Genomic DNA, 13,223 nt, shown 5'->3' on the forward strand with positions numbered 1-13,223 from the left:
TGGAAAATTAATTTGGGAGACAGAGAAACAGAGGTTGTAAGTAGCCAATTTATCTTATGCAAGCCTAAGCCTATACAGATAAGCTAGCTTAGAGAAAAGGTTGTATTTCTACATCTATATATTAGAGTTTTTACTGTTTTGTTTAGTGAAATATCCATTGAAGTTTTTCTTGTATTTGTTATCCACCTTGTTAGTGAAGAAAATATTTTCTAATGATCATTGAAAACTCTAAAAGAACCTGTGTTGTTATACCCATTAATTATTATTAATGGAAAATTAATTTGTCTTCTATAGAGATTTTTCTAACTTAAAAAGTTTTGGTGCCGACTAGTTCCTCCCTTCTATATTTTTATACATATTATCTATTTAGGGAAGATTTGATCTGAATTTTGTCACCATTTGTTACTTTTTATCTTCCGACGAACTAGTACCGAATGAAAAAAGAGAATACTTTGAAGAAGGAATCAAATTGAACCCATTCTATGAATAATTGAAGAAGAAACTGAGCACAAAGGAACCAAGTGATTCAGTGTTAAACATGTGCAGTAGTACAAGGAAGAGTCCAAGGTAAAGAAAGCGAGAAAATTATTCACAGAATCTTAAACCATGATGAGTTTGTGGATAATTTACAGCATTCTGCGGTCATACAGATTTGAAAGTATAACTACTATGCTACATCAGTGGAACAAATTCTCTATTAACAAAATCCGAAATATCATCAAAGAATCTCTACTTTAAACTTTGTTCTTGCCGATCACAAAGTGCAACACCAACTTGTTACCACTCAGCTTTCTCAGTTTATGCTGGAATCACGTGTCAATCGATATGTTACATGTGAACACACATCCAACCTTAGCCAATGTTGTGGTTGGTTCAACAACGATGATATCATTCCTTGGTCCATGATTTATGGCTCTGGCTGATTTCGAATGGCATCAGGCAGAGAAGGAGATGATGCACCACTAATTCTGCTCGGCAATGGTGTGTTCTTTCTTGATTGCCGTTTTGTGGGCACAGTAATACTCTCACTTTCCCACTTCAGACTCATAGTCTCTTCGTCTTCGTCATCGTCCTCACCGAGGCTGGCCTTGAAAACTGGATGAACATAGGCATTCTGAAGGTAAGCTTTCAAGTTCAGGTTAGGTTCTGTGGCTCGTTCCAATGTGTCTTTCATCATTGCTTCCTGTTCACATATTTACAAACCAGAAACCAACTTAAGAATTTCATGACAGAGAAAACATGTGATAAAGGTTTATTAGTGATCAGAATGATTAATTGACGTACCTGCAAGGGATATCTAACAAATGCAGGTTCAAACCGGCCTTTGCAGTATCTATGGAACCATATGGTAAGTATTGGGAGTACAATTAGAAATGGAGTTGATGAAGCAGCCTTTTTGGTGGTCAGGAGTCCCATCAGAACTATCTGTGACACTATCAGCGCAATAATGACACGAAAATGAACATCAGGCCAGAATGCTGCAGCACTCTCGTACTCTTGATTATAAACATTGATTATCTGCAGTTGGCAAGAAACATGAGAGGCTCAAATTACACAATCAACACATGTACAATATAATTCTTGGTGACTAAACTACCTGATGACGGAAGACAACATAGGCCAGCCCGAAGAAAACTATTATGAAAGGAAGAACAGTAGGTGTGACTGCAGCATAGACTAGACCCAGCAAAAAATACAATTGTATTCGAGGTTCTCCAGTGTTGAAACCAATACTCCCAGGATCCATAGCTTCCTCTCTATCCTTTTCGGTCTTTACCAAGAAAAAATTCTTCAAGTGATATATGATTAGCGGTTTCAACATCAAAACCTCCGCAGCTATACCAGCCCATCCATCAACCATTATATAAGTGATGAAGAAACTTGCTTTCAAAGGAATTGCAGTGCCGATTGTTACAGGATATCTGACATGAATATATAAAGAATTTTTATCATATCGACATGGTGTAAATTAAGACGACATCTTGGAGCAGTGAATGCAACCATGATGTTCGTGCTCTTAACAATAACATGATGTAATAGTTGAGCACCACAAATACTACAAATTTACGCAGCCAGAATTTGGTTCACTAGAACATATGTAAGAAATCAAACAAAGCAAATATCACAAAAATGCACTCCCTCCTGTACTTATAAGGGCCATTTTAAAAGAATTTGTTGGTCCTTCTTATAAGGTATTTTATAATTTGTATACAACTTCAGATTTATTTTCCTTTTTATAAGGCTTTATGACTCCCATATAACTTTAGATTTTTTTTCCCTTCGTTACTCCTATTATAAATATTATGAGGAATTGTGTTCAGAATGAACGAATAGTGAGAGGAAATTTTAAGTCGTTAATAATGAAGATTAATTTGACACATTGGTAACACTTTTGTACAAAAGATCACCCTAAACTGATTACTTTTATTGGTATGTGATTATGTTAAAACCAGAGGGAGTAAATAATTTTCAAAAAGCAAAAAAGAGACTTGTATCTTGAATGACTTACTCATTGGCTGGTTGGTGAATGAAAGAGTCCAGCTGTTCAAATGCTGTTCCGGTAAGTATGTTCCCAAGAAATATATTAACAAGATTGAAAATATAGTATCTAGAAGCTGATCTTCTCTCCAGAGATGAAATAGATCCAAAGCCTTCAAACTTTGACATGATCATCAATATTGTTGGCAAAAAGATGAGAAAAAGCTTCAATGCAATACCAGGTAGAAAACCTTGAATGAATGACTTAATGAAACCACTGCACAACAAAGTAAATTAAAATTAGTAACCTCCAGGGATGCCTGTGGGATGGAATTACATCTTCAGAGGTACAACTATGAGATGAGACTTACATATCAAGAATAGGATTCAACCATGGCGCTCTTTTCTGGATTCCTTCAATACTTGCAAGACTTTGTACAATTGCAATCGGAATCATAAAAAAGAAGGTGAGGAAAAAGAATGCAACACCTATGATCAACCTTCTCACAGTGAGGGAAACATAAGGAATCGACAAGTTAGACCAATAGACGTCACGTGGCTCCGGCGCCCACTCAGTCAACCACAGTGTTGGATTTCTGGTTTGTTGGGTTTGTGCACAAACTGCAGCACCCCATCGAGTTTTAAATGAAACAAATGCAGCAGGTATGACAGAATTGGGATCATTGGTGACCTTATCTCTCTCTAAAGCTATCTGTGGAAGACAATAAACTTGAATTATAGCAATCATCATGAGAATTACTAAAGACAGAATTTATGAAATCATAATAAGGCCAATAAAATCTGCGGATATTATCTCCTAAGGAAAATTTGGTGTTAAACAAGTTCCTTCTGCATATGTTTAAATCTTCCCAAACTCTAGTTGCACAAAGTTCTAGTTAAAAAATCAGAGAATTGTCCAATGGCAATAATAAGTGAAGGCAAGAATTCAGAGTCGTTTATATGAAGAAATAACACCTTGAAAGCAGAATAATACCCATGCATGTAATAAAGATAAAAGACAACCAAAAATGACACATACCATTGTCTGTTAAATGAATTCCAAAAATTATCATTTCATTCCCAAGTAAGAACATTTTTCATAATTTTTAATTTTTTAAATATATTATCTGCAGGATGAGTTCATATTACAAATATTTTCATGCAGCGATGTAACAACTCCCAAAAAGAAAACAAATGCTACTTACTTCCTTTGACAATCTGTCAATTTCAGTGTTGTGATGATCAATAGCATCTACTTGCACTCCGCAAAGACCGAGGAAACCAGTCTAGTAAAAAACGTATAAGATAGAAAGATTGTAGTAAATCTGAAGATAGTTATGACAAACTTCTGAATGCATGTCAGGTCAAAATTAAATACCTTTATTTGAGGTCTTTCTGAGGTTCTTTCAAGTTTGTTTTGATAATATACAAGCCAATTCTGCAACTTCTTCTTCTTTTTAACCAACTTTGATAGTTTGTTTGCATTATAAACAACCTGCGATAATGTCACAATAAATAAGCTTAAACAAAATATTTTCCCCTCTGTCCCAAATGCAAGGTGAAAATTACATTTTCCTAATTGATCTAAATTTTCATATACATCATTTAAGAAACAATGAGATGATTAACAAATTTAACATTACACTAAGAGATGGGACTTTCAAATTAGAAATCATCGCCCAGTGCATCTTAAATTCTTAAATGAGAGCAAAACATTCAAGCAGTAGTGTACACAGGTGGAACCAACCTGGTGAGTAAGATAGTTATCCGAATGATTGACCAGAAAAAAATGCTCCACAAGCTCACTCACAGATTCATCAGGATCTGGTGGAATGTTTTTAACGAGTACCTGAAGAAGAAGAAAATTCTATAAGAAATATATGATCAATCAAATATCTCACATCTAAATACCAACATGTAACTGGTGCAACAGTTCAGTCCATGACTACAATTTCCCAAAACTTGTTAAAAGATAAAAATGATGATGGATTGGACAGCTTCTAAAAGCAGTATAACAGTCATCACTACATTATCGATATGCTTTTACACCCTTTCTATACACCATCCATATATAGCTAGAATGTTAATATGCTTGCCTATGACCAGCAACTCCTCATTGGTAATCTACAGAGTCGTAAAGTAAGGCCTTGAAAAAATGACTAAGTAGCGTACCACCTCTAACACAAGAAATAAACCATTAAAGTTTCATCACTTAGGCTCAATCTCAAAGCTTCCCAAACTCAAAAAAAGTGTGGTAGACAAAAACAGAACCAAATTATGCAAAAATAAACAAAGAAAAGTTCCTAGTTAGAATGGAGAAAAATCAAATTTACCGTAAATTGATCAGGACGGCGTTTTTCTGACGCAAGAAATTGCAATCTCATTGCGGCAACTTTTTCATACTCCTTGGATAAAATATAGCATGTCCAAAAGGTAAATGCATAAGCAACTACAATGTGTGCCCAAAACCTGAGGTAGAACACAAAACTTTAGTAGAGCACACAGTCATAATAGCAATGGCAATTTAAGAAAACCAAAATTGTATAATAATTATACAACCATAGAGTGACATGGACCACCTTAACAGTAACTTCAAAACTTCTAACAAGCGAGATATGCATAAAAAAAATGAAATGCTGATAATTGGAATGAATAAGCAAGATATCTTATCTTAATGATAAGGATTCTCAAGAGAAGGCAGAGAAATTATGATACAACAGAATTAAGAGAATAGAAGAAATAACGATAAAGATTCTGATAAGAACAAAAATAATTAAGATAAATCAAGGAATCTAGAGCAAAGACGTAGAGTAGTTAAGATTGCACTAGTATATTAGGGTTGCACCAGGTTGAACACTAGATTTAAAGCCTCAACACAGTCAAACCATATATATTGTGCTCAACGATACATCTTTATATGCAGCTAGCACTTTGGATTAGAAACTGATACTAAATAACCTGAAAAAACACTAGACCTGTCAACACCAATGCATCTTTGAATGCAGGTAGTGCTTTGGATTAGAAACTAATTTACTAAATAGCATGAAGATACAGCAGCAAAAAGTGCAAAACTATAATAGCACAGGATGGTGATTATGAAACCTTTGAGATTCTTCATGAACATTTGAAATCGAGAGTTTATCAATATCGCTGGAGGTTATGTTGTCCAATTTCGCGCCTTCCAGCCCGGTGCTTGTGGAATTAACAGGAACAAGAACTGCCCATGCCAGGAATGCTATTGGAACAAAGATTTTAAGCCTGCATAACAGAAACATAAAACATCAGGATCACGTTCTCCTCAGTAGATGTGGTATTCACTCAATGTTAATGCATACCCTATCAAGTAAATCCTCAAGTAAACAGCAGAGTCCAATCCAGCATGGTCAATAAGTTCAGGCTCCGGCATTCTAAGTGCAGCTGGCATCCAATTCAAAAACTTAATATATGATCTCCAGTCTAAATTGACAAACTTGCGCACAAACGCTCCTCCGTGCACAGGATCTGTTCTTAGACCCTTCAGGTACCATTTTGGGAAGTACACACGATCATTAAAAGGTTGAAGCCTCAGAATAGCAAATGCCACAAAGAAAATAAACGCACTCAGAATGTTCAACCCAGCCGCAAGCCCAATATCTCCAAGTGTAGCCATTTTCTTTCCCCTCTACAAAGAACACACAGTATACACCTGTACAACAATCAAAAGAAATGAGTAACAAACAAAGGTAGATAAAAAAAATACACAGATAATTCAGTAAAGACCTTGTTAAAATTAATTTTCATACGGTCCCGAGTCAAGCAAAATTAGAAAGTATAGACTTTTTTTCTCTCCATAAAATTCACCCAAATTACTTATAACTAATTGGTCGTCTTTGTTTGAGCCTTCTTACCATTCTCTGATCTACCCTTAATTATAGAAACCCTGAAGCAAAGTAATTTATCAAGTGGTTTCCTTTACTACAACAACAGAGATTTAACTCCTCTTGGGCTAAAACGGAGAAACAAATATAAAGAGCTTGTTATATTTTCTTTTCAAGAAATAGAAAATAAGATAAAAGGTCGCTGTTTGCGGTTATTGCACACAGAGAGTTGGGTGAGGGGAAACCCCAAGTTTGTTTAAACCCACCAATGAAAGGAAATCAGAGAAGACGATCCAAAGTTGAATCAAAGGGTCTTCGGATATCTTCGAAAGGGAACGAAGCAAGAAGATTCCGCCACCACCGTGCAGTGAAACCTCCTTAGAAGACACGTCACTTTGAAGCCCTTTCTTACCCAACACACCAACTATCTTGAGAGATCACTGACATTCAGATTGGCTTCCATGGAAGGAAGGAGAGAGAGAGGAGAGAGAGAGAGGAGAGAGAGAGGAGTGAGAGAGAGATAGGGTAACAAAAGACAGTGTCGGAGCTTACTTGTTACGTTACAGGCGAACAACACAACACTGAATTCTATTTCTCACACACACCCCGTGCACCACTGTCATAATATTTATTTTATTTACTACTAGTATTTATTTATGTGAGATTTTGTGAAAAATATCATTAAATATTAATAATTAACAATTTATGTGATTTTGTGAAAATGATTGGTAATAGTATTTAGAAGGATAGAATAAACAAAGCATGTGGACGTCAATCCAACAAACACCGTGTCGGCATGGTGCCACGTGGGCTCCTGCAACGGCTACTTTTTCATTCTTTGGTGAGAAATGAAAGAGTGGGATTCACGCACTCATAGAGAGCGTGCCGAAAATAAAAGTGAGAGAGATGAGGTTGGTGTCAGAAAAATGATGAGATGGAGCGAGGCAACAACGATAAAACGACACCGTAAGGTATTCCGTGTGGAGACTGCGTTATATTCGTGGGAATGGGCCAAGTGGAATACCCCACGTTTTGTGTCCGGCTCGCTCCTTTTTCTTCAATATAAATTATTATCAGAACAAAAGTTTTCATACAAATTTATGAAAAAAATAAATAAAGTTAAAATTGTAAACTTTTATTTTTAATTTATATATTAGTTAATTTTAACTCATAAAACGTCAAATTTATTTTTTTAAAATTAGTATGAAAAAACTAGTTCAAAAGATACATTGAATATTGAGAGTGTATTAGTTTAGATAACACCTAATTACGTCATTTTCAAATTTAAAAGGGTTGATTGATGTAATTATGAAAATTTATTTGTTATCTAACATGAAATGATGGCGCGTTAGTTTTTTCAGAGCTGATATTATTAAAACTTTATAAAACCATGAAATTTCATTTCAATCTCATTTTAGTGGTAGAGTTTGTTTAGAAAAAAAGAAATTGTGACGGCTAATTAAGAATGTAAATAAAATTCCTCGTGTACCTTACATTGAATATTTCTTTGCACGGTTTTATGTTGGTCATGAAAAGCCAACTTGTTCTTAGTAGGTAATAACAATAATTAATAATCCTTTACACGTACGGCACAAGACACCCATTTTATTTTATTTCAATATAATTAAAATTATGGTTACTTAGTATAGCCAATCTAAACGTGCTTGTAAGAAAAACTCAGCTATATAAAACTAATTTACCATTTTATAATACCGAAAAAGCTCTTCAGTGCAACTATGTTATATGCGTGTTTTTAGAATTGATACTATCACGATCATTAAATCAAATGCGTCATCATAAAAAAAAAAGGAAGATTAGTAAAAAAAAATTAGGACTATTGTATATGAATATTGAACATTGCCGACAAGTATGAATTATTAAGAACTTATAAATTACAATCTTTGGAATTATCGGAAAGAATAGAATTAAGACATTGATAATTATATAAGGAACCATTCATAGATAAGGTTTGTGTGGTTGTGGAATTTACACAATGGTTCCATATGTTACTGACAGTGGGAGTGGGGTCGGAGGAGCATACAAAACGTTAAACAGAGGTTGATTGTTTTCGAGACATGATAATATGAAAAGTGGAAACATTATGATTCTATGTCAAATATAAAATTTCTTTGACAAGTACCTACTACAGATAAGTTTATGAACAGACTAGAAATTATGGAATTAATTAAACATGTTTCCAATTTTATGAATGAAGGTATGGTGACAGTGATTAATGAACATACATATAATTGAAGTGGTGTCTGGTTTGCTACCAAAACAAAACCCTTCATTTTTTGTTAGTGTTGTTGTGGGCACGAGAATTCTCCAATCAACATTGAAATGTGACAACATTAAATGTTTTAGTTGTTTTATTCAGTCTGGTAAGAATGTGCTTGGTTTTCGGATATTTTGTAAATCTTAGAAAGAAAGTGGGGGCTGTGAGAAGACAAAACGAAAACCCATGTTGTGGTATGTATGGTTGGTAGTAGCAGAAATTATTGTGGTAAAGGAGCTAAAGCCGTAGGATTTTAGGGGCCCAGATAAGAGAATAGACGATGTACATGGATACATTAAGTTGTAACTGTCATGTTGCCGGAATTAACTGCGGGCAGAGATGATCTGAAAGGTGGATAGTTAACGGTGTGTCTATTTAATGCTTCGAAAAAAATTCAAAGATAGGTAGGACAAGGAGTAAGTAGTTCACCAATTTGTAGATACATGAAAGTGGTGGTTTTCTTAAATGGAGAAAACACATGGAAGATATTTTCCCAGTGATTCGCCAAGGGGTACTATTATTCTACATTAAATACACATTTTATATTTATTATTTTCAATTTTACAGATATAAAAATTAATTTTTTTAATAATTAAAATATATTTAAAAGTAAATTGTGTTAAGACAGCGTTGTTTAAGAAACTTTATTTTGAAATTTAACATATGTCTAAATAAAATAATTGTTTAGAACGTAAACCGATAAAATTGCAAAGTGCTAAATGTTATTAATAATTATGTATTACTCAAATAGACATTGTTTAAATCTTTATTTTCGTATTGTGTCTAACGTTTAAAAGTGTCTAACATTTTAATACTTTTTTATGTGTTGTGTTATACTTTTTTTTCTTTTTGCAGATCATATCAATACAATATTTTTATTCAAAAATCTACATCAGAATAAAAAAAATGTTTAGAGATAAGAAGATATTTTTTTATTTGTTGTGTTATACTTTTTTCTCTTTTTGCATATCATATCAATACAATATTTTTATTCAAAAATCTACATCAGAATCAAAAAAAATGTTTAGAGATAAGAAGATATTCTATGAATGTTTTCTTCATATTTTTTGTCTTTTTTCTACGTACATACAATGCAATTCCCTTTGCAAGATAAAGTAGTTTCTCACTCCGTACAAAAGATTATATCTCTGCGTGAAAGTCAAAGTTTTAAGTAATAGGATTTTTCCAAAAAAAAAAACTATATAAAAGAACTTACATGAGAGAATATCAATAACTATGCTTTATATTCTCTCACTTTGTTTTTTCTAAACTTACATTGTTTAACACTTGTTCTTTGAAAAAGAAAAGGTTTTTTACAAGCTTTCATAATCTCTTTGTATAATTTCATATTCTCTTTATGATGGTTAACTTTCTAATTGTGTATCTTCAAAAACACTGTTGTTCTTAGATTCAAAAGTGAATTCAAATACTTATAAGTATAATTCAATGGAGTTAAATAGTCTAGTTTGTTAGACTAATGTATACCAAAAGTGGTGATATTTGTGTTAACCAATTCAGTAATACTAAGAATGGTTAACCTCGTGTGTAATCTTTCTAGATTATTGAAATTCTTTAAAAATGCTTAAAAAAATTAGATGTAGCTCAGGTTGATAGTGAACTACTATAAAATTAAGATTACTTTGTTGTTTTTGTTTTCAAAAAATTTCCTAAACACTGTTTAAATTATTTAAGTATTTAACAAAGCGTCTAATCCAAAAAAAAATTAAACACTTGCTTATATTTCTAGAGTTTTTTTTTAAAATATTTGATATTGTAGCTAGTACAAATAGTGAAAAAATTATTCATATTAGTTATGAATATAAAATTGACGTCACACTTATTTCAAAAATTTAAATAATACATGTCAAATTTGATTATCTCTACTTATAAAAGTTAAACTTAATTATATTCATATTTCAACTCAACGAACGTCAAATTAGCCAAATTAGTTAGATATAGTTAATTGGATGTTTCTATTATACTTATGTAAAAAATAAAAATAAAAACGTAATAAACAGATTGAACTATGTTTTATAAAAAGAAAAAACTTCTTTTACAAAGTATATTTTTTAGATTATTTAAGAGTAGATAGCGATAAAATTTTATATTAATGGGTTGTGAATAAATTAAAAAGTTTTTATAGAACAATGTCATTTTTCAAAGTTTTAAGTTTTTCTTTATCAATTTCAGAAAGACTATTCTTTTTACGAATATTAACTAAATTATTTTTCATTGACATCTGTTGTAATTACTGTTTCAGTGGGGATGTGGAGACCAAGACTCGAACCAAACAACTCGGGACCACTTCTCTTTGTACTGCTCTCACTGTGCTATTTCTCTATGTCTTCTCTGCTTCTCTGAGTAAAGATGGGCTGGGTACCTGCAAAGGCACTCCGACGCTCAAGTCAGAAAGGGAGGTGATTAATTAGGTCAAGACCCAAATATTTCTTCTTAGGGGAAAAACGTACCTTTTCTCTGATGTGTTTCGTATATTTAAATCAGTAAAATAAACTGTTACCTGAAAATCCGGGCAGTTATCCAGTTGGACTATGTAGAAGTTGTAACTGCTAGGTTGTGTATTGACACTGAGTCAATTACTCCCGTGATTCACGGCGCCGGTTAGCTAATATGCGTAACCGCTTATCTGTAACTGCTAAACCGTATGCTACGATATCGCGCGTTGTATGTCGATTGTCCCGTGTGTTGACACGGATAGGCGACTTGTCGTATGAACGTCCCATGTCGAGACATTACTGTTTGGTTGTCGAGCACCAAGTGATCGACGACAATGTGCGATCATACGATATTATGACGTCTATCGTCAGGTCGTCCGGGTTACTGGTCGACCGTTGGAGGATCAGGTATCCTATAGTACAATTACATTTTTCACTTATGTGTGTAATAATCCTTTTATCAATAACATCAATTATCAATAATTTGTTAAAAAAATAATATTAATTAGAAATTTCTTTAACTAATCATAGCTATGAATTGTTTTATTATAAAGAAAAATTTTGGGTTGGCGTCGATTGAAAAGTGAACAGAAACAAAAATCAAAGACTGTATAGATAATCTTGATTCACGTTATCTTAAATATTTGTAAATTAAAAATAATTTTGAACAACATGAATTGAAAAAAAAAAACTTTATTAATGTGCTGAAAAAATCTCGGTGAATTTTGACTAAAATATAATATCAATCTAGATCAACTAAAAAATATATAAATATTCATAGTTTTGAATTATTAGCATTTATTTAGTATTTTTTTTATTTGGTAAATGTTTTATCCAAATAAAAAAATCAATAAATTTGAATTGTTATTCAAATAATTTTAAAATTAGTTAAAATTTACGTTTTTAAATTTTTAGAATTGTGAAATTTTACGTGGGTTTTCCTCGTTTAACAAAAATACTTAAATTGAGCTTACTAGTAAAAGTATATATCTTAAAATACGAATGTTAAGAAGAAAAAAAAAACACAAAAATTATTCTTTTAACAAGCTCAATATAATTACTTATAAGAGAGAACTTCATATATGATAATCATTTAAAAAAGTATCTCGTATGTTATAGAGAACTTGTTTTGAAAATTCTGTTCCAAAAATATCGTTCTATAATGTATTTCATATATTTGTAATAATTTGTCTAAAAATCTTGTTACAGAAATCATGTTCTGAAAAGTTTATTCTTAAAATCCTGTTTTAAATATTCAAAAAAGCTTTATTGGGGGAGATTTTCAGATCAAAGAATCTAGAAATCACCTTTACTAAGGATAAAACAATCCTTTTAAAAGTAACGGGGAGTGCACTTAGAAGTTAAGGAAGATGAAGCAATAAATAGATTGGGCTGGCCCAAACATCTTACCGTATTGGATGAATTTCATTCTGTATGAGACATATATTGAAAACATTTTCTTCTAATCTTATATCATGATTTACTAAAAAATGTTTCAAGGTCAATAATAACTCTTTGAAAGATAAAAAAAAAATACAAATATAGTAATTTTATTACAATGGAATCATTTCTCATCATTGGTATGACGTGGAGAGAAATAATAAGTGTTATAAATGGTAAGAAATATAAAAGAAACAGGTTTAATACCTATTTTGGTCCCTCGATTTGTACTGTTCAAAGTTGTCCTCCCTTTTTTTTTAAGTTCACTAACATCCTACTTTTCGCAAAAACAGTTTAAGTGGATCCTTTTTTGTTACGGCGTTAAAAAACTAACGGCAAAGTTGCTCTGGTGACCAAAATTAAATGACCTGTCCAATTAGTTGGCAAGTTCAGCCAATAAGAGAGTGCCACGTGGCAGTCCTCTTTCCACTCAAAAGTTTTATCAAACTTCTTCATCTTCATCATTAACCAATCATACTGTATTCAGTTGCCAAGAAACAAAAAAATCAAAGTGAAGGAGAAAAACCTTCAGAAGGTGAAGACCAGCTTTGAGTTCATGAGATTGTTGTTTTTCAGTTTCTTTGCTGCTTGAATCAAGTGTCGACGTTAACTAAAAAGAAGAATCTAATGTTTGATGAGCGTTTTCGGGATTATTGGAGCTGTTGTTCTCTGATTCCTTCTTCTCCGCTGTGAAATCCATAATCGCGCGCCAAACCCTAA

General features: G+C 32.6%; 1 protein-coding gene across 2 annotated transcripts; it reads right to left on the bottom strand.

The window, feature by feature from the left end:
• Nucleotides 1-503: 503 nt before the first annotated feature.
• Nucleotides 504-6,912, bottom strand: LOC108346621 (calcium permeable stress-gated cation channel 1). Of its 2 annotated transcripts, none has more exons than XM_052871668.1 (12): nt 6,888-6,912; nt 5,814-6,163; nt 5,581-5,736; nt 4,812-4,947; nt 4,226-4,327; nt 3,857-3,973; nt 3,684-3,764; nt 2,850-3,190; nt 2,510-2,755; nt 1,598-1,922; nt 1,285-1,518; nt 504-1,183 (listed from the first exon to the last, which is right to left on the bottom strand). In XM_052871668.1, exons 2-12 carry the CDS (start codon nt 6,125-6,127, stop codon nt 908-910), a joined length of 2,328 nt encoding a protein of 775 aa, XP_052727628.1. In that variant the 5' UTR covers nt 6,128-6,163; nt 6,888-6,912; the 3' UTR covers nt 504-907. The 2 variants fall into 2 exon arrangements, with proteins under 2 accessions (XP_052727628.1, XP_017441176.1); XM_017585687.2 differs by lacking the exon at nt 6,888-6,912 and adding an exon at nt 6,602-6,759.
• Nucleotides 6,913-13,223: the final 6,311 nt, after the last annotated feature.

Source organism: Vigna angularis, chromosome 1 (genome assembly GCF_016808095.1).
Source record: "Vigna angularis cultivar LongXiaoDou No.4 chromosome 1, ASM1680809v1, whole genome shotgun sequence".
Lineage (NCBI taxonomy): Eukaryota > Viridiplantae > Streptophyta > Magnoliopsida > Fabales > Fabaceae > Vigna > Vigna angularis.